The sequence below is a fragment of the Panthera pardus genome, unplaced genomic scaffold (assembly GCF_024362965.1).
Source record: "Panthera pardus isolate Hobbes unplaced genomic scaffold, ASM2436296v1 HiC_scaffold_13, whole genome shotgun sequence".
Taxonomy (NCBI): domain Eukaryota; kingdom Metazoa; phylum Chordata; class Mammalia; order Carnivora; family Felidae; genus Panthera; species Panthera pardus.
Window position 1 is genome coordinate 159,575,899 of NW_026526688.1, and position 22,950 is coordinate 159,598,848.

Genomic DNA, 22,950 nt, shown 5'->3' on the forward strand with positions numbered 1-22,950 from the left:
GCCAACCAACAGAAAGCCTAGTCATTCAACAAATACGCATTAAAAACAAACTGGCAATGGGTATCAAAAGCCTTAACAATATTCTAACCTTCACATGTAGTAATTAATTAATGGTAATCAAGCCCACGGGTGGTATACAAAATCCACGAAAAGTTGCATGTATAAATAGTTCATGTACAACAATGTTATATATGGTACATACCCTGGTGTAATACTACCACTTTATTAAAAACTCAAAATCCTGGTAATCTAAAACATTATACAGTATAATACAAGTTTATAATGGCTAATATTAATCTTGCTCTGGAAAAGTTTTACTGTAGAATCAGATTAGGAAATACATAGAATCCTTAATCCTCAATAATTTTCTACTATAGTTTGGACAATTTATCGCTTTCAGATAAAACGGCTAGATTCTGTGTCATTTTCCCTATGGACTCCTGCTAATGTAACCTGATAGCACACAAACACTAACCTGTTAGGTACATATCGGTGGGAGACTTCCTTGGGATGGGCAAGGTCCTCAAGTCTTTTGGTCAACTGAGCCTTCAAAGCAAACTGGGAAACAGGGCGAATAGGATCTTGATTCCCCCAAAACAGTTTTCTATTAAAAAGCAGAAAATCAAATGGTAAGGAATTCACTACTAATGGATATCTTAGAAATGGCTCTTGGTGGCTTCTATACTGATGTTGCTTCACTTCCAGAACTATCTTGATTACAGAATGTAACAGTTTCCAGGCATCACAAACAGATCAACTATTTATGGTAGTTAAAATAAGATTGTTTTACCTCCTGTCCTAAAACGTGGTGACCAAAAATTAGAAAGAGTTCTGTTTCTGCCATCGTATAATTAACACTGAATTTATAATCAGGTCAACATAAAATGGGCATGCCATCTATCTCCATTGAGCTTCCATTGTGGGTGAAGCCCTGTACCAGGAAGTCAGAAAACAAAATAGTATCAGGGTAATATTAATAGCTTCCATTTCTGAAATACTGTGGGCCAGGCAGTGAGCTAAGTGTTTACTGACATTAGATTTTTTAGTCTGTAAAATAGGCATGATTACTGTGCAGAGGGGGAAAAGAAAAGGAGAATCGGTGTGGAATTCACCTGAAAGGCTTAAGGAAGAAAGTGAAAGGCACAGATTGCCAGAAATGAGGCATGTTCCATGTTGGGGTAACCATGAGAAATGGGAATAATCAAATGTTGATCAAAGCATGTTTAGACAGTATTGGTCAAGACAACGTTTGGACAGAAGCAGAAAGTCATGTTGGGAAATAATTAAGTAGCGTTGCTGCAGTGGGTGGGGCAGGCAGAAGGAGACCCTAAAAGCCCCACCAAGGAGTCAGAAGGTGCCTCAGTAACCTAACTTTGCACATAACTAAAATTGCCAATTAATTGAGCTTATCTATTTAGAAGGCCCTGTGTTTGGGTGGCTCAGTCAGTTAAGCATCCTACTCTTGATTTCAGCTCAGGTCATGATCTCATGGTTCGTGGGTTCGAGCCCTGTATTGGGCTCTGCGTGTCAGCATGATGCCTGCTTGGAATTCTCTTTCCCTCGCTCTCTGCCCCTCCCCCACTCATGCACACGTGCACACATGCACATGCTTGTGCTCTCTTTCTCAAAATAAGTAAAAACTTAAAAAATAAAACATAAGGCTCTGTTTTTAACTTTGTCAATACTTTTGTACACAATATTTATTTCTCTACTTTGTAAGCATTAGCCAGAGTCACCATTAGAAATATTAATCAATGAATTAATATCCCCATCCCCTACATTCTGTGGATTCCATTTCCTAAATATGGCTTAAATGTATCCATTTCTCCTTATCCTCGTGGCTGCTTTCCTTGTCCAGATCCCATCATCCCCACTCCTTTGTCCACACCCCTGCAAGAGTGGTCTTCTAAACTCCAATTTGATCAAGTCACCTCCTTGTTGAAGACTCTAAAGGTCTCCACTGACTTTACAGTGGAGTCCCAGCTCCTTACTGTGGCTTACAAGGTCTTCCATAGTTTTGACAAAGAGTGCCTGCCTCTCCAGCCTGTATATTCATCCAAAGGAGGGAACATACTTAATCTTTTGGAGCTATCCCACTAGGATAGTTTAGTGCTGTATATGACAGGTGTTCCATCATAGTTTGATGAATGAAAGAATGGTGAAAACTGGGGACTCACTTGATGGTAATGTGAAACAGGGTGGAGAGGAGAGAATGACTGCAGGGAGAAGAGGCTACAGCAGAAGTTGGGGCCTCAGGTGATGAGGGCCACAGTGGGAGTGACATTGGGGAAGACAGTAACTATGCTTCCAAAAGAGAATATTTGGTGGATAGAGGTAAGAGCACCATGGAATGGGAGAGGAAGATTGCAAGACAAGTTGCATCAAATATTATAAGAAAGTGTTAAATACAACTTAGACATCAAGAATGGAAACTGAAGAAAAACAAAAACAAAAACAAAAACAAAAACAAAAACAAAAGACAATAGGACTTGGCCAGGAGGGTATCAGTGGTAATAGAAAAAGTGAGGAGCATCTTAGGGGTAAATACCAAAGCTCTGGTGAGAAAGGCTAAGGGAGTCGGGGATTAGGAAGCAAAGGTGACATATATAAGTTGACCCTTGAACAATGAGGGGTTAGGGGCACAACCCCCATGCAGCTGAAAAATCTGCATACAACTTTTGACTTTCCAAACAACTTAACTACTAATAGCCCACCGTTGACCAGAAACCTTACTGATAACATGCATAGTCAATGAACACATACTTTGCATATGTATTATATGTTGCATTCTTACAATAAAGTAAGCTAGAGAGAAGAAAATGTTATTAAGAAAATCATATGGAGGGGCGCTGGGTGGCTCAGTTAAACATCCGACTTCAGCTTGGGTCATGATCTCGCGGTTGGTGAGTTCGAGCCCCACATAGGGCTCTGTGCTGACAGCTCAGAGCCTGGGGCCTACTTTGGATTCTGTGTCTCCCTCTCTCTCTGCCCCTCCCCTGCCTCTCTCAAAAATAAATAAACATTAAAAATTTTTTAAAAAGGAAAATGATAAGGAAGAGAAAATATTTTACAGTAATTTTATAGTATGTATCAAAAAAAATCTGGGTACCAGTTCAAACCTGTGTCGTTCAATGTTAATGTGTGTATATTGGTTTTGTATTCACTGTTTCAAATTCAAAGCAAAAGGTATTTTAGACACAGCAATTAAACCAGGCTCATAATATATGGTCCTCATGATGCCTCCCAGGAATGGAAACCTTATGAGATCATTATCTGCTTGAAACCTTGGCCATTAAAAACTAGAAAACACATAGTATGAACTAAAAGCATTGAGAGTTATGTAAAAGGCAGGAGATCTGGTTCAAAGTAAGCTGGAAGAGAAGGATCAGTGGGAAAAGAAAGAGCAGAGACTGTACAGTGGAGAAAAACGTGGACACAATGTTTATCAGAAGGTAGGGAGAATAACCAAATGTCAAAGTAACATATTATGCAGATGACTCTTCACTCTACTCTGACAGCATTTAAAAATCACTTATGTTTAGCTGTTACATAGCTAATAAAACCAAGGAAATAAGTGTTTAATCTTCTATGGTCTATGATGAGGACTTGACCCCAGAGCATAGAATTCTTATCCATATCATACCTATTTGATGGATCTATGAAATATAACAAAAATCTGGCACAATTACAGAATTCCCTAGAATTCTAGAATAAGGGACCTAGAATGGGTTCTGGAGAATTCTGTGTTCAGTCATCCTTTTCTGAACAGCTAAATCTCTAGTCTTACCTATTTCCAGAGTCAGAAAACACAAAACAGCTTTCATTGGTCTATTTCCAGAGTGTAATTGTTCTGAAATTCTTATAATTTCTCCTATTATAACAAATATTTATTTAGCTTTCATCCGTATAAACTGCTTTATGTACTTGAAGATTTATGAGTTGGTCTCTAATCTTTCTTTGTCAGTCTGGTCAACCACAAATTCTTTAAATGTATCCTCAAAGGTTCCACTTTTCTTTTAATAATTTTCTTCCTTGGCTTTTGAGGCCCTCTCTGTCCTGATTCATTCCCCCTCCCCCTTTCTCTCTCTCTCTCTCTCTCTCTCTCTCTGTCTCCCCCCCCCTCCCTCTCCCTCTCCCAGTTTTATTGGGAAATAATTGGCATACATCAATGTATAAGATTAAGGTATACAGCATGTACTGTGAAATGATTACCACAATAGGTTCAGCTAACATCTGTCTTCTAATTCTCTAGCCTACTCCTTCTCACTTTCCTTAGGCAGTATCTCTTTGGCAATTTAAACAATGGCATGTTGGGGCGCCTGGATGGCTCAGTCGGTTAAGCGTCCGACTTCAGCTCAGGTCATGGTCTCGCAGTTCGTGAGTTCAAGCCCCACGTCGGGCTCTGTGCTGACAGCTCAGAGCCTGGAGCCTGTTTCAGATTCTGTGTCTCCCTCTCTCTGACCCTCCCCCGTTCATGCTCTGTCTCTCTCTGTCTCAAAAATAAATAAATGTTAAAAAAAAATTTTAAAAATAAAAAATAAAAAATAAACAATGGCATGTGCCCCAGGGTTCCCTCTTCCTCAATATTAAAAAAAAAAAATACATCACTAAATACTGATGTTTCCAAAATAGTATCTCCAGGAATTATCAAGTATTCTCCTGAGTGTTAAATCTACACTTCCAAATACTTACTGAATGTCTCAAAAGCATCCCACATGACTAAGTCTACCTTCCTCCCAAACCTGCCCCCGTCTTGTGTTTCCTTTTGCAGTTGTAATAGCATTTTCCACCTTGTTTCTAAAAGCAGAAACCTAAAGGGGCACCTGGGTGGCTCAGTCGATTAAGTGACTGACTCTTGGTTGCAGCTCAGATCACTATCTCAGGATTCCTGAGCTTGAGCCCCATGTCAGGCTATGTGCTGACAGTGTGGAGCCTGCTTGAGATTCTCTCTCTCTCTCTCTCTCTCTCTCTCTCTCTCTCTGCTTCTCCCCAGCTTGCATGCACACACATACTCTCTCTCTCAAAATAAATAAAAATTAAAAATATTAAAAATAAAAACAGAAACCTAGAAATCATATTTGACTCCTCCTCTCTCAGGTTCTTCATTTGTCACTAAGTCCTGCCCATCTTTATCTTGACTTTAACCTTTCTTGTAACCTTAAAAGCCACTCTCTTAGGACAAGCCTTCATTATTTGTCTCCTACATTTTGTAATAGCCTCAAATAAATCTTCCTGGCTCTAATTCTCCATGCCATCAAAGGGACCACATCTTTCTAAAACAGCCATTGTGATATAATGTAAGTAAATGGATTTTGTGGGCTATGAACATAGATTCAAATCCCAGTTTGGGTACCCCCAAGCTGGGTTACTTAGCTTTTCTAAGCTCAATTGTCTAATTAAATCACTCCTTCAAATTTTTTTAATGCAAAAGGAGCAGGTTGGAGAGAAGTGTTCTAAGATTACTAACAGTTCTAGCAATATTCATTAACACATCTCTTATCAGTGCATGCCTCTCATCAATGTATATGAGTATGTACCCGTCCATGAAAAAGAGAGTATTTAAGCATGTTATATTCTTAATGTTTAAAAACAAGCCTTTTAAAAATGAAAATTTTAGATTATAGCAAAGTTGCAGGATACAACATTAATACACAAATTCTACTGATTTCTTATATACACCAACAATGAAAAATTGGAATTTAAAATTTAAAACATAACACTATTTACATTAGCAGCAGAAAAAAAATGAAATACATAGGTATAAATCCAACAATACATGTATAAGATTCATATAAAGAAAACTATAAAACTCTGGTGAAAGAAATCAAAGAAGAACTAAATAAATGGAGAGTCCATGTTCGTGGGTGGAAAGACTCAATATTATCAAGATGTCAGTTCTTTCCAACCTGGTTATCAGATCCAGTGCAATCCCAATCAAAATCCCAATGAGTTACTTTGTAGATATTCACAAACTGATTCCAAAGTTTATGTGGAGAGATAAAAGATCCAGAATAGCCAACACAATATTGAAAAAGAAGAACTAAATCAGAGGACTGCTACTACCTGACTTCAGTAGTAGTAATCAGTAGTAATCAGCCACAGTAATCAGACAATCATATTGGTGAAAGAATAGACAAATAGATCAATGCAAAAAGAGAGATCCCAGAAATAGATCCACACAAATACAGTCAGCTAACCTTTGACAAAGGATTGAAGGTTATACAATAGACAAAAGACAGTCTTTTCAGCAAATGGTGCTAAAAAAATGGACATCCACATACAAAAAAAAAAAATCTAGAAACATACCTTACACCTATCACAAAAATTAACTTGAAATGTATCTTAGATATAAATGTAAATGCAAAACTGTAAAATTCTAGAAGGTAACATAAGAGAAAATCTAGGTCATCTTAGATTTAGCAATGCATTTTAAAATACAAGCAAAACATAATCCATGAGAGAAAAAATTGATAATCTGGACTTCATTAAAATTAAAAACTTTTGCTTTACAAAAGACACTGATAAGAGAATGAAAAGACGAGCCACAGACTAGGAGAAAATATTTGCAAGGCACATATCTGATGTCCTAATCTATTCAGGTTACTACACCAATACCATAGATAGGGTGGCTTATAAACAACAGAAGTCTATTCCTCACAATTCTGGGGGTTTGAAAATCCAAGATCAAAGCATCAGCAGATTTGGTGCCTGGTGAAGACATGCTCTCTGGTTTATAGCCAGGCATGTTGTTGCTGTGTTCCCACATTGCTGAAGGGGTAAGGAGTTCTTTGAAGTCTCTTTTATAAGGACATTAATCCCATTCATGCATATGCCATCCTCATGATTTAATCACCTTCAGAAGGCCTTACCTCCTAATACCATCACATTGGGGATTAGGTTTCAATATATGAATTTTATGAATTCAATATATGAATTATTCATATGAATATATGAATTCAATATATGAATATATAGCATCTGATAAAGGATTGGTATTGAAAATATACAAAGAACTGTTACATTTCAACAATAAGAAAACAAATAACCCAATTAAAAAGTGGGCAAAAGAGCTCAACACACACTTCATCAAAGAAGATACACAGATGGCAAATAAGCATGTGAAATATGCTCAGCATCATGTCATTAGAGAGTTACAAATTAAAACAATGAGAAAGATACCACTACACACATTTAGAATGGCTAAAATACAAAACACCAAATGCCCGGTAAGGATGTGGAACAACAGGAAGTATTATTCATTGATGGTGGGATTGGCAGAAACTTTAGAAGATGTTTGGCAATTTCTTACAAATCTAAACATATTCTTACCATATGATCCAGAAATTGCATTCCTAGGTGTTTACCCAAACGAGTTAAAAACTTTTATCTACATGAAAACCTGCATATCAATGTTTAGAGCATCTTTATTCATAATTGCGAAAAATTGGACAGAAATAACACATCCTTCAATAGATGAATGGATAATCAAATTAGTGCTAAAAAGAAATGAGTTATTAAGCAATGAAAAGACATGGAGGAATCTTAAATGCACATTAAGTGAAAGAAGTCAATCTGGAAAGGTTATGTACCATATCATTTTAACTATGCCATTCTGGAAAAGGCAAAACTATACATACAGTAAAAAAAAAAAATCAGTGGTTTCCAGGATTTTGGAAAGGGGGCACAGAAGGAAAGAGATGAATAGGTAGAATACAGATAATTTTTAGGGCAGTGAAACTATTTTACATAATACTGTAATGGTGAACACATGACATGCATTTGTCAAAGTCCACAGAACTGTATAACACACAAAATTGAACCCTAATGTAAACTATAGGCTTTAGTGTATAATATGTCAATATCTCTTCATCAGTCGTAACAAATGTACCACACTAATACCAGATGCTAATATGGGAAACAAGAGGAGTGGGTAGTAATACAGAAACTCTGTGTACTTTTGGCCAATTTTTCTGTAAACCTAAAACTGCTTTAAAAATAATATGTATTATTTTTCTTTTAAGCAATAAAAGATGAGAAAAAAAGGAAAAAAAGTAAGGCTTTACTCAGGAGCCAAAGAAGAAAAGGGGGAGTCCTGTGGCCAAGGATAGGAGGACAGTGGGTCCAATCGGCTGGAAATTCAGAGAACAGGTGTTCTCTAGGCAAAGGCTTACAAAGTTGAACCCAAAGGATGAACACAAGATTTTCAAAGTGTTTTTCAAATCTGTAAGCTTATTAGAATTATCTGGGAGCTTTTAATGCTCCCGATGCATGGGCTGCACCCTAGACAAAGTAAATTAGGATTTCTGGGGATGGGGCCCAGGCATCAGTGCTTTATATGTCCCCAGGTGATTCTATGTGCAGACAAATTTGAGAACTACTGACTTAGGGTTAGCCTTCCATATGTTGACTTAACTGAGGGGACGATACTGGTTCAGTGGATTGAGCTGAGCAGAGAGGTGACTAAACCTAGGATACAAGGTTAGTGGGCAAGTAAGAATAATACTTACCTATCTAATGTAAGGAACAAACTCATCACAAACAAGACTATGTAATGTTGTCTTACCTATCTGGGGTTCCCCATTGTTTTTTAGGCCTAGAAAGGTCTTGGATTCTCTTCCTAGAAAAAAGACTAACAAATACCAGCTGATTAATTCAGAGAAAATGCTTAACAAACATGGTTATATTAGATGACTCCTACTCAAACAAATCCCATCTTAGGGGGGAAAAACCCAAAGCACTATTTGATGTGATCTGAAGAGTACTGAAAGCTCAAAGTATTCAAAAATATTGTGGACCCAAAAGTCTCTCTCCTAGAATCATGGCAAATATAATACACACTGGAACAAAGACAATAAATCTGCAATAAAACCAAGAGCATATTGTCTCCAGAAAACCCCAGATAAAATGCACACTTAATGGGAAAAACCCTCAGTTCTCATATTAAGTTAATTTGTAAATGGCTTGATGGCACTGGATTCTGAAGAGATCATACAGATAAATTTCAGAGAGAATATTTGGCTTTGGGAAAACTATGAAATAGGCAAAGTATACTTTGAGTACCACTCAACCCTTTTTCTTCCCTACTCTGCTCCTTTGAACCTTCCCTGATTGTTCTGAATCTACCTATAGCAGAGAGACTTTGTGCTCACCAAGTACCCATGTGTTCCTCCATATTTCCAAGCTTCCCTTCAGTTGTTTACAGCCATGTGAATAGTTATGTCTAATTTTAACAGAAGTGTTCAGTATCAATTCCAGGGCCAATGTGCCTGCTCCATTCCCTTCTTCCCTTATTGCAGTGATTCTGTAAGCCACATATTCTAGATAGTATAGCTAAAAGACAGAAGAGGCCAAGCCATCTCACACTGGACTGTGACAGGAGGGAGAAATAAATGTTTATTGCTTTAAGTCATTGAGAGTTTTGTATCTTATTTGTTACTACAGCATTGCCTATCCTGTGCAGACTAATACACCACCTATGTGTGTAGCTCATATTGTAATTATTTATTCACTTTCTTGGAGTTTGAAGGTCCTAACAAATAACAACACTTTTTTGCCCACAATTAAGAACTAACTAAAAACAGACACAGGAGTCAGATAAATAGAATAAAAATACTTTCTCTATTATTGATTAAGTGATACTGAAGACAGTAGTATGTATCCCTGACAATCCTGAATTGAACTTGTCCCCCAAAGCTGCAAGCCTTCCCCCGCAGGGGCTAAGTTTGCTATGTGACAGAGAACAGATCACAAAGATCACTTCCTATTGATAGACAGGTCCCAAAGAAATTGGACCCAGAAGGAACCAGTTCTCTCTTGCTCAATTCCATCAAACAGAAGTTACTTCCATCCCTCTCAGGAGTCTAATTAAGGGATAATAAGGTAAGAGGTCAGGAAAATTACTCAAAGGAAGTACTTCTTGCACAAAAAGTAAAATCATTCTTCCTAAAATTCGCCTGAACTCTTTAACAGACCCTTTTTTTTTTTTTAGTTTCAAGTTTTTATTTAAATTCCAATTAACATACAGTGTAATATTAGTTTCAGGTGTATAATTTAGTGATTCATCACTTACATATAACACCCAGTGCTCATCACAACTGTCCTCCTTAATACCCATCACCCATTTAACCCATCCCCTGGCCCACCTCCCCTCCAGCAATGCTCAGTTTGTTCTCTATAGTTAAGAGTCTGCTTTATGGTTTGCCTCTCTCTCTTTTTCCCCTATATTCATTTGTCTTGTTTCTTAAATTCCACATGAGTGAAATCATATGGTATTTGTCTTTCTCTGACTCACTTATTTCACTTGGCATAATAGTCTCCAGCTCCATCCACATCATTGCAAATGGCAAGATTTCATTCTTTTTGATGGCTGAGAAATATTCCATTGTATAAATATACCACACCTTTTATCCACTCATCAGTCTGTGGACATATGGGCTCTTTCCATAATTTGGCTATTGTTGATAATGCTGCTATAAACATCAGGGTGCATGTATCCCTTCAAATCAGTATTTCTGTAAATACCTAGTAGTGCAATTGCTGGATGGTAGTGTATTTTTAACTTTTTGATAATCCTCCAAACCTTCTTCCAGAGGAGCTGCTCCAGTTTGCATTCCCACCAACAGTGTAAGAGGGTTCTCCTTTCCCTGCCTCCCCAACATCTGTTGTTTCTTGTGTTGTTGATTTTAGCCATTCTGACAGGTGTGAAGTGTTATCTCATTGTACTTTTTGATTTATAGTTCCCTGATGATCAGTGATGTTGAGCATCTTTTAATGTGTCAGCCATTTGGGTATCTTCTTTGAAAAAATGCCTATTCATGTCTTCTGCTCATTTTTTAACTGGGTTATTTGTTTTTTGGGTGTTGAGTTTTATAAGCTTTTTACAGATTTTGGATACTAACCCTTTATCAGATATGTCATTTGCAAATATCTTTTCCCACTCTGAAGGTAGCCGTTTAGTTTTGTTTGTTGTTTCCTTTGATGTGCAGAATCTTTTGATCTTGATAAAGTCCCAGGAATTCATTTTTGCTTTTGTTTCCCTTGCCTCCAGAGACATATCTAGTAAGAAGCTGCTGTGGGCCAATATCAAAGAGGTTACTGCCTGTGTTCTGCTCTGGATTTTTATGGTTTCCTATCTCATATGTAGGTATTTCATGCATTTTTAAATTTATTTTTGTGTATAGTGTAAGAAACTGGTCCAGTTTCATTCTTTTGCATGTTGCTGCCAAGTTTTCCCAACACCATTTGTTGAAGTCGCTGTCTTTTTTCCATTGGATATTCTTTCCTGTTTTGTCAAATATTAGTTGACGATATAGTTGTGGGTCCATTTCTGGGTTTTCTATTTTGTTCCATTGATCTCTGTGTCTGTTTTTGTGCTAGTACCATACTGTCTTAATCACTAAGGTTTGTAACGAACTTGAAGTCTGGAATTGTGATGCCTCCAGCTTTGCTTTTCTTTTTCAAGATTGTTTTGGCTATTCAGAGTCATTTGTGGTTCCATACACAAATTTTAGGATTGTTCTAGCTGTGTAAAAAATGCTGGTAGTATTTCGATAGGGGTTGCATTAAATGTGTAGATTGCTTTGGGTAGTATAGGCATTTTAACAATATTTGTTTTCCCAATCCATTAGCATGGAATGTTTTCCCATTTTTTTGTGTCATCTTCAATTTCTTTCATAAGTGTTCTATAGTTTTCAGAGTACAGATCTTTTACCATTTTGGTTAGGTTTATCCCCAGGTATCTTATGGGTTTTGGTGCAATTGTAAATGGGATCAATTCCTTGATTTCTCTTTCTGCTGCTTCATTATGGGTGTATAGAAATGTAACAGAGCTCTGTACATATATTTTGTATTCTGTGACTTTACTGAATTCATGTATCAGTTCTAACAATTTTTGGTGGGGTCTTTTGGGTGTTCTAGAAAATTGTGAAAGTTTGACTTCTTCCTTGCCAATCTGGATGCCTTTTATTTTTTTGTTGTCTGACTGCTGTGGCTAGGACTTCCAGTACTATGTTAAATAACAATGGTGAGAATGGACATCCCTGTCTTGTTCCTGACCTCAGAGGAAAACCTCTCAGTTTTTTCCAATTGAGGATGATATTAGCTGTGGGTCTTTCATATATGGCCTTTATGATGTTGAGGTATGTTCCCTCTATCCCTACTCTGTTGAGGATGTTTATCAAGAATGGATGCTGTATTTTGTCGAATGCGTTTTCTGCATCTACTGAGAGGGCTGTATGCTTCTTATTTCTTCTTTTATTAATGTGGTGTATCACGTTGACTGACTTGATTGTGGTGAGTGATTCTTTTAATGTACTGTTAGATTCTATTTGCTAGTATTGTGTTGAGAATTTCTGCACCCATGTTCTTCAGAGATATTGGCCTGTAGTTCTTTTTTTCGTGGGGTCTTTGTCTTAAAATAAGCCCTGGCCCTGGTGTCAGGCAGGATTCAGGCCTGACACAGTGTGGGCAAATTCTTATGTGAAACACATGGCCTCCCTCATTAAATGGTGACTGATGCATCATGAAGCTCCTTTCAGGAAAGTGGGGAGAAGCAAGGGGAAAAAACCCTTCAATCAGATTATCTGTTTCCATGTTCCCCTGTCTAATTCATTAGCATTGCTTCAGGCTTTAATTACAACTTATTTGCCCCTTAACACCTTGCCTAGGCTATGCTAGGGAGTAATGTAAGCAGGGATTCAATGCACACAAACCAGGCCACAGTGTTAACAGTGGGACAGTTTCCTTGAGGCCAGTGTGGTCCTGGCAGCAACCAATCTTGGGGACATAGAACACTCAATCCAATAATTCTGCTCATCTAACAAATTATTATTCCAGCATCCATATTGGAGATTCTGGGTTTTTATTATTTTAAAATGAAGTGCTGTGTTCTTACACATGGGCAAGTTATTTAATTCCTTGAGCTTCCAGGAGTGTGCGGTGGGGAGAGGGTTGCAACTTAAAATAGGGTGGTCAAAGAAGGCATTACTGATCAGATTATATTGAAAAATAACTAGCTATACAGATTTTTCAAGGAAAGATTTTCCCATTCCAATAGTTAATTAGCAAAAGCAAATTAGGAAGAGCTTCTTCCCCAGGGAAGAAGCATGCCCCAGAAAAATAATAGGTGACCAGCGTGGTTAGCCTCATCTATAAAGGAAAATAACTATATCCATCTCAAAGGGTTGCATACCTAGCAACTTCCAACCATGAAGTGGGTATTCAATAAACGTTAGTTCCTTTTTCCTTTCCCACCCACAACACCTAGTATGAAACTCTGTATGTAGTCAATGCTCGGCCAACGCTGAGTTGAACTGAATTGGTACTTAATTGTTTAAAATATAAACTTAGTTTAAGTGTCTTATACAGGAAAATCAGTAAACTATCAGTAAGCTTGTATCACTTGAAGAGGTTTCTAGATAAAATACAGACTTGAAGTTGTAAGAATAGTACCCCACATCCACACTCTTTCCTCCCCAATGTCTAATACTCTGGACCCTTCTAATTTACCCCTTTGCTATTGCAAGCAACCTATCTGCATTTTGTCCCTCAAGTTTCTGCTGCTTAATTCAAGAGTTCCCAGCCTGAAGTTCTCAAATACTTAAGGGATCTACAAATACAATAATGGGAGTCCACAACCTTTAGAATATTTCAAAAGGTCAAATGGCATCCTACACTATCCACAGTCAGTATAGGCTACCTCAAATACCCAATTTGTTTCTGAATTATATCATCTCCATGTTACCTCATACTGATAGGAGACTCTAATTAATACTTACATCTGTCCTTAATTAAAAAAAATTAACAGGGGCGCCTGGGTGGCTTGGTCGGTTAAGCGTCCGACTTCGGCTCAGGTCATGATCTCACGGTCCGTGAGTTCGAGCCCCGCGTCGGGCTCTGTGCTGACAGCTCAGAGCCTGGAGCCTGCTTCCGATTCTGTGTCTCCCTCTCTCTCTGACCCTCCCCCATTCATGCTCTGTCTCTCTCTGTCTCAAAAATAAATAAACGTTAAAAAAAATTAAAAAAAAAATTAACAAATGTAGTTTGTTTTGTGAGCAATAACAAAAAAAATCTTTCAAAACATGAGATTATGGTCATGGATAAAGATAACTAAAAGGTACTTTGGTGGTAAAATTTTGGGGATCAGCTATATAATTGATAAGATGCAACCCCCAAGTCATGCCTTTTAATATCTAGAAACAATGAAGATACTGTCCATTGCCAGGAAAAAAAAAAAATCTACATCCATATTCAACAGAAGAAGGGCTTCATCATGTAAGCACTGCATAAGCCCTGCCGAGAGAGCCTGAGCCAGCTTTCCAGAAAGGGTGGCTAGGTGGAGGAAAAAGAAAGCCAGAGTTGCAGACAAAACATTTTATATACATTAATCTTTTAAAACAAGTTAGCTTCTGGCTTCCATCATCACTTCCAAGCCAAGTTTTCCCTCGCTACCTTTTTCTTCACTAGCTAAATAATGTTTTTTTAATGTGTCACTTTATAGACTAATAACAGTTTCCTAGTTTATTCCTATAGACACTTTAATTGGGTTGTTACTTCAATTGGAAATAATCTCATTAACATTTGCTTCTTCTGTGTGGAGGTCTGACTAACATCCGTCCTCTTCATTCACTTCTTGTGTATTATGTCACTACAGCTACATCTCTAACCTATCTCTTCATCTTAACACAGGCTTCCCCCATCTTACATGTCTTACATTACCTCACAATGTCTAGTCATTGTCCTGTGCAGAAACAAAAGAAAGTGGTTGAAGGATTTTCACGTTTGAAGGCAGATTTTTTTTAAATGAGGATTACATTGCTGTCCCATGTCTTCATTGATTATTAGTCTCCTATGGCTTGCCAATAACTCAGAAAGTTTTTGAAATCCTTACCTTGGGTGCAGAACAATAAATATACCTTAATCTAACAATAATTATGGAAATGATTACAGGTCTGAAGTGATTAATACAAACAATTTTCTCAGTCAAAATGCTCTTCTACATTTAACTATGTTGTTTATATTCAGAGAATATTTTCTTTCGTAACAATCAGGCACATCATATTTGTTTAACAATAATCTTTTTAGACAATGGAGATATGATTAAGTAATAAAGATAGCACAATTTCCTTATAGGATCAAGCCAAATTAACCAGCCAAACAAAAGCAAGAAGTGGTATAACAACACGAACAAAAATATGTGTTTTAAGTATAAAAACTTATCGGGTATAAACTATTTCACTGTGTGTGTTTAGCCCCAGGAGAGTTTGCTTACCCAGCATACATTTATTTGAAGTAATGTGGTATGTTAAGTGGGCACTTGGTAATACTCAGTAAATGTTAGTTTTTCTACCAGCTCTTCTGAATTTCATTTTCTATCAGTAAAATCTACTTGATTATATTTGTCCTATCAACTTCTCAGGAGTCTTGTGAGAAAAGAAATTTTTTTAAATACAAAGCATTACATAAAGATAAGGTGGTGGTATTTACTGCCTGGACGAGTTGAAGGGGAAATAAACCCCTAGAAAACACAGCAAATAAGAAATCCAAGAGTTGGGATACCTGGATGGCTCAGTCAGTTAAACATCCAACTCTTGGTTTCAGCTCAGGTCATGATCTCACTGTTTCATGGGTTTGAGCCCCATATTGGGCTCTGTGCTGTCAGCACAAAGCCTGGTTGGGATTCTCTCTCTCTCTCCCTCTCTCTCTGCCCCTCCCCTACTTGTGCTGTCTCTGTCTCTCTCAAAATAAATTAAAAAAAAAACTTTAAAAACCCAAAAGTCTAAATAATAACAATAAATGTAAATGTTAAGCAATAACAATAAATATGAATGATTTAACCCACTTATTAAAAGAATGGATACAAATAAAATTATTATTATTGACTTCTCATCTACATGAGCCACTGACATGAATCCTTGATATTTCTCTTTAATGATTCTACTCTGTTACTTCTTCTAGCTCCATCTTAGCCAAACAGAGTAAGCATTGATTGTTCAGGAGGTATCTACTTTCTGCACTCTATGTACACTTTCTTTTTTCTATTGATAAATTTCATTAGCTACTGTACTTGAAATAGAGGTGAGGGGATATTGGGATACATTGACCTGGAGCTTCACAAAATCTGTCACGAGATTGTCAATGCAGCATCCCAAGTCCCTTAAAGGTTCAGGCCTAACATGTAACATACACCTAGTATTTAGCAAACAAGTAAAACGCTGAGTGAATCTAAGGAGAGTTCTACATCTTCATCTTCTTCCCCCATCTCACTTCTTAACCACTTTAACCCTCTTGTTTCCTTTTTCTGTGGGAATTAGAAAAGGGCCTTATGACCAAGAAAAAGCACAGGAACCCCCAAGATAGGCTTTCCCTTCAGATGCCCCAGATTGAGTCTGCACCATCAGCTAGTTAGAGTCTGGGAGAATAGTAGTACACCTACAATCTTACCATTTCCTTGCAATGCCAAAGGGACCAGTATCTATAAGAAGAAAAGTAAAAGCAAACATTATATTCAATAAGAATCAAAGACATGATAAAGACAGCATCACAAATCAATACAAAAAGAGACTGTGAAAAATAACTATCTAGGGGAATGGCCAAATTAAATATGTCACAGCATGTACCAAAATAAACCACAAGTAAATCGAAGAGTTAAATACTTTTTTAAAAAGTTGAATTAGAGGACGCCTAGGTGGCTCAGTCGTTTAAGCGTCTGACTCTTGATTTTGGCTCAGGTCATGATCTCAGGTTTGTGGGATTGAGCCTTGTGCACTGTCAGTGCAAAGCCTGCTTGGGATTCTCTCTCTCCCTCTCTCTGCCCTTTCCCTTGCTCTCAAAAATAAACACTTTTTTTTTTAAAGTTGAATTAGGGCAAAAGTAAGAGAATATCTACTTAATCACTGGATTTTAATCTCAGTTAAAGGCAACAAAAGATATAGAGGGAAAAGATAAATAGATTAAAATATTTAAAACTTAAAACTTCTGGGTGCCAAAAATTAAAACTTAAAGAGGAAATGAAAATATTTGGCAATAAGATGACAAAGGGTTATTAAAGTCTTAATACCTGAAGATTATAAAAGTGTAGATGAATATGAAAACACCAAGGTATGTGTCAAAAGTTGAATGGACAAAGGATAGAAACTGAATTAATATAGGAAGACATAAAAACATATATGAAGACATAAAGACATATATAGATGTATTTGGTAAGACATAAATAAAAGAAAAAGTTCATGTTTACTTGTAATCAAAACAATGTAAGTAAAGGATGAGATTTTTTTTTTAACTATAAAATTAGCAAAAGAATTTTGCAAAGGATAATGAAATTAGAAGAGTAAGACAAAGGGTGCCTGGATGGCTAGGTCAGTTAAGTGTCTGACTCTCAATTTCAGGTCAGGTCATGATATTGCAGTTTTTGAGTTTGAGCCCCAGGTCAGGTTCTGCACTCCGTGCTGACAGTGTGGAGCCTGCTTGGAATCCTCTCTCTCCCCTTCTCTCTCCGCCCCTTCCCTGCTTATGTTTTTTTTTTCTCTCTCTCTCAAAATAAATATATTTATAAAAAAAAGAAGAGTAAAATGAGATGAGTATTTTTGTGTACTGCTGGTAGAAATCTAAACTAGTACACTTTACGAAAAATAATTTGGCAGTATAAGTCAGCAATGTTTATGTCCTTAATCTAATTCTACTTGTAGAAATGTACCCTAAAGAAATCATTCCAAGTGCAGGCAAAAATGGATGCACAAACGTGTTCATTGCATTATCAGTGGAAAATTGGGTCCACCTGAAATGTTCAAAACAGAAGAAATGGTAAAGCAAATTAAAAATCATGTTTAGTTTTTTTCTAAATGTGGGAAAATGTAGGCGATCACACATGCCAAGCTATGTAAAGGCCTATTATAATAGGCCACAGAAGGGCAGATTGTTCCAGTTTCTTCTTGGAGTTTTTAATCATATCTGAGAATTCTGAAATATCATTTCCTACCCTCTGAAGTGTTTTGGGTAATGAAAAGTGAGTGTTCTCTGGCATCAAACATGACTCAAACCCCAGTTCTGTGACTCAGCTATACAACCTTGGATAAGTTACTTACCTTCTCTGAGACTCAGTATCCCTTCTCAGATAGGAGGGTAATAGGTATGTGTGTATAAAGAGTACTGACATATATGTAAAGTACTCTGCAAATAGTAGATGCATGGTAGTCCGAATTATTAGTTACTACTTTAATGTATCAAGGTAGGAGCAATACAGGAAACACAGCAACCAAGTATTGATTGGGCTCCCACTATGTGTAGCAGTGCTCAGAGAACAAAAATGAGCAGGACATGTTCACCTCTCAAGGAGTTTACAGCAGAGTAGGAGATAGGCTACAAACTTAAAAAAAGAAAAAAAAGTAAATGGAATTTTTGAATTGGGATTTTTTCTATTACTCTACTTTTTTTAATGTTTACTTATCTTGAGGGGGGAGGGAGGGGCAGAGAGATAGGGGGAGAGAATCCAAGCAGGCTCCACACTCAGTGCAGAGATGCACGTGGGGCTCGATCCCACAAACCGTGAGATCATGACCTGAGTTGAAATCAAGAGTCTGATGCTTAACCTACTAAGCCACCCAGAAGCCCCCTATTACTCTGCTTTTTAAGGCTAAACTGATTCAGACCTAAGGAAAAGGGAAGAGTAGCCCTACAAATACACCCCTTGTGCCCAGTCATGCTGTCCCTCATGACAGATGCAACGCTCGTCCCATGGACTTTTCACGTATCACCAAGCTTGGTTTTCAGCTTTATATACACAGGTCAGAAAGTCAGTATAACACTGAATAAATCTTAAAAAAAATTCTACAAATATTGATAATATGAATGAAAACACTTTTCCTATTGCCCTATCATGGTAGTTTCTCCCACAGATAGAGACTGCACTCTAATTTTGGAAATACTTTTGATGTTATCTTACCAATTGGTGGAATAGAATAGCTCTCAGGTGGCTATTGTTAGCTAATGTCCCAAGCAAGGCAGTGTTACAACGGTTTCCAAACTAGAATCACCCTGGGATGTTTAAAAATTGTAGGGCCCAGGGGCACCTGAGTGGCCCAGTTGGTTAAGCATCGGACTTTGGATCAGGTCATGATCTCATGGTTCATAGGTTTGAGCCCTGCATTGGGCTCTGTGCTGATAGCTCGGAGCCTAGAGGCTGCTCTGGATTTTGGGTCTCCCTCTCTCTCTGCCCCTCTCCTGCTCACTTTGTCTCTCAAAAATAAATAAATGTTAAAAAAAAAAAGTTGTAGGGCCCAGACCACACCCTAGACCAATTAAATCCACAATCTTTGGAGGTGGAACACAAGCACTGGTATTTTTCAAAGCAGACAAGTTTGGGCTCTACCACAATATTGTTTAATGAGTAAGGCTACTGGCTCTGGAATCAGACAGCCCAGAACCAAATCCTGACTCTCACCAGGAGAGAGAGGGAAAGCATTTCAGACAGGAGAAATGACAAGCGTAAAGGCTGAGGTGGAATCAAGCAAAAGGCACAGTAGGACAGTTGGTCAGGGTGGCTAGAGAGAAGCGAGCAAGGGAGAGGACAGCACAATTTGTGGTTGGGCCAGATCCAATGAGCCCTGCCAGAGTTTGGAGCAAAATGATGAATAGCATCTCCCTCTAAGAGATAATCAGAACATTATGGCTGTTACACGCCTTAAATGTCTGTATTTTATTCTGTAACACACAAACCACATCACACACATTGCCACCTCCAGCTACAAATGGGATGGTCCAAGCCATTTAAAAGAGAAGGCTGCCATCTGCTGGGAGAGAGCATGACTAAATCTGTTCCCTGACGGCAGTGACGAGGCATTGTTCACTGTGAGTCCCACTGCAAGCACAAGTAAAGTATTCTGTAACATGACAAGGATGAAATATTAAAGTATAGCTGTTCTCCACTTTGTCCTCTACCCTGACTCCTAAGGAGCCCATGTTTGAGATGCTCAGCCTCTAGTCCTGAGTTGTACCAAATGGTGTACAAATGACCTACAAAGTAAAGGCAGGAAGCACATCTCAGAATAGATCCAGGGGGCACAGGAAGATAGGGTAAGAGAGAGTCAAGGTGGAGTTTGAGAGAAATAGGAAAGGTATTTTTGGAGATTAGCTGTCATGATGATTGGGACCTGGGAAGAGAAATGCTTCAAGAGCATTTTAGCAGGTTTTGCTCTTATGTATCCCTTCAAGATACTTCAGTAAGAGACCTACTTTATTTTTCAAGTCTTTTTGAAGTAAAATTTGTGCTTGTTTTGTGTACACTATTGTTTTGAAGATTGGTCTTGAAGCAGTCCATTTCTATTTTGGGTGTGACTATGTAAACAGTGGGATATTCTTTGATATGACATAATAAGCTATGTGATCCATTACTACTGTTCATTCTTCTTGATCCTCTCCTAGGCACGGCTCCCTAGCACTGTGCTCCCCACTGCCTTAGCTCTGGGTCATTGGGCAAGAGATAGGAGAGCGTGGGAAAGGGTTTTGGTTGAAGGTGGGAAGATAGAGGCAGGAAAAAGGGCAAGTCCTTCCATTTGGTTAAACTATGACAATGACGACAACAGAAACCAGGGACTTCTGTGCAAACTAGAGATCAAAACTAGCACTTTTGTGACACATTTTCTCAAATTTCAAATCTATTTTTCATGTTCATTTTTACCCAACTTCATCTATGTGAAGACAGCACTGGCAACTGGTAGCTGCTAAGAAAGCTGGATTTATAACCCACACAAGGGGCACCTGGGTGGCTTTGTCAGTTAAGCGTCAGACTCTTGATTTCAACTCAGGTCATGATCTTGGGGTCATGAGCTTATGGTCGTGAGATCAAGCCCCACATTGGACTTTGTGCTGAGCGTGGAGCCTGCTTAAGATTTTTCTATCTCCCTCTGCCCCCTCCCTGGCCCATGCTCTCTCTAAATAAAAATAAATAAATAAATATAGATTAATTAATTAATTTTTTAAAAACTTTAAAAACACTTTATAACTCATACCAAACACCACAATAAATTCCAAATGGATCAAAAGATTTAAATGTTTTTTTTAAAGATTATAAAAGAAGACACATGGGTAATTCCTTCATAACCTGCAAGGGGAAGAAGGACTTTCTAAATATGATTCCATACAGAAGCTAAAAAAGAAATGACTGATAAATGTTATTATAAAAATATTTTATGGCAAAATAAAACAAAATAAAAATAAGCAAAGACAAAGAGACCATTAATAAACAGAAAAAATAGGTCATACATATCCCAGACGAAGGGCTAATCCTTCAAGTAAGAAAAATACCTAGCAACTCAAAAGGAAAATAGAATAGGCAAAGGACATGAAAAAAAATATATATATATAAAGATGCTTAATGTCATTCAGATGGTAAGATAAATGCAAATTAAAGCTTAATTGACATGCTAGTTTTTCATCAATTGGATTTTCAAAAAGCCAGCAGTTCAAACACACACTACAATGGTGAAGCTATACAGAAAGAGACAATTCCATTGCTCATGGGCATCAACTCCCATGGAGGGTGATTTTGTTAAATCAAAGTTCCAGATGTGTTTGCCCTTCAGTGATCTCACTTCTGGAAATTTATTCTACAGATATAACTGCATGACATGTACTAAATGACATCACGTACAGGTTTATCTATTATAGCATTGCTTATAATAGCAACATCCTGGAAACAAACAAGGTGTTAAACTAGTAGTGGCAAACTACGTAACAAAACATGGGGCATCTGCTTTTCTTTTTCTTTTTTTTAATGAAAAAACTCTATATTTAGTTATATGGGAAGATACGTTGTCAAGTAAAGAGTGAAGAACAGTATGGCTTACGCTACCCTTTGATAAGAAAGGGGGAACACACACATAAGCTTGTACAGTATTTTCTTGAATTTATATAAAGATGCATAGAAATGAATAAAAGTGGTTACTTATAAAAGGGGAGAGGGGCGCCTGGGTGGCTCAGTCAGTTAAATGTCCAACTTCAACTCAGGTCATGATCTCGCAGTTTGTGAGTTCGAGCCCCGCATTGGGTTCTGTGCTGACAGCTCAGAGCCTGGAGCCTGCTTGGGATTCTGTGTCTCCTCCTCTCTCTGTCTCTCCTTCCCATGCTCATGCTCTCTCTCTGTCTTTCAATAATAAATAAACATTTAAAAAAATGATTAAAAAACTAAATAAACATTTTTAAAAAGGGAGAGAGGGAACAGAGTGGGAGGTAGACATTTCCTCGTAGTCTTCTATTGTTTTGGTTTTTTAATCATGTAAATATCTTACAAATTTCAAAATAGCTTTAAATTAAAAAAAAATTTACTCAATATGATTTCCCTCCATACCCCCTCACTTGCCTGAGATTCTTGCTTTTATTACTTCTCTAATCCCTTATAAATCCAAGTTAAGTACTCTGAGTTCTGTATGCTTGAGATTAAGTATTTAATCTCTATTTCAGCCTATTTTAGGTAAGTAGCTTAAATGAATACTTTGTTCCTATTTTTTTCTGAGCCTTTCTTCTCCATTAAAAATAGAAGTTGTATTGCCATTAAACTCAGAAAAATGAAGTATCCCATAGGACACTCCAATCACTTTACTTTGTATGCTATACGGATGTGTTATTGTTATCAACATGTTCAGCCTTCCCAATCACACTGACAGTCCTTCAGGGACAGGATCCTTGTCTTACTCATCTACAACTCAGTGTCTACACCCTGAATATATTAAGTGCTCAATAAATTTTAACAGTGACACCCATGATTAGGTGATGATATATTAGTAAGATGATCGGCCCTATACTATAAATTTTTAAAATATGCACACAACCAAACTGCCATGTCTCAGTCATCTTTACACCCCCACAGGACACAAAGAGTGCTTTAGTAGATGCTCAGCAAATGTTTGTTTTTAAAGTTTATTTATTTGAGAAAAAGAGAGCAGGGAGGGGCAGAGAGAC

The 22,950-nt window shown here is 37.6% G+C and overlaps 1 protein-coding gene across 4 annotated transcripts in view; it reads right to left on the minus strand.

The window, feature by feature from the left end:
• THEGL (theg spermatid protein like) overlaps window positions 1–22,950 on the minus strand; it is a 55,479-nt gene that overhangs the window by 26,828 nt on the left and 5,701 nt on the right. For 2 of the 4 annotated variants that reach the window (XM_019469145.2, XM_019469151.2), the window contains exons 2-4: window positions 16,441–16,471; window positions 8,564–8,629; window positions 476–604 (exon numbers count right to left, since the gene is read on the minus strand). In XM_019469145.2, coding sequence (XP_019324690.2) covers window positions 476–604; window positions 8,564–8,629; window positions 16,441–16,471 — 226 coding nt within the window. The remainder of the gene's footprint in view (window positions 1–475; window positions 605–8,563; window positions 8,630–16,440; window positions 16,472–22,950) is intronic. The other 2 variants (XM_019469161.2, XM_019469171.2) reach the window with 2 other exon arrangements.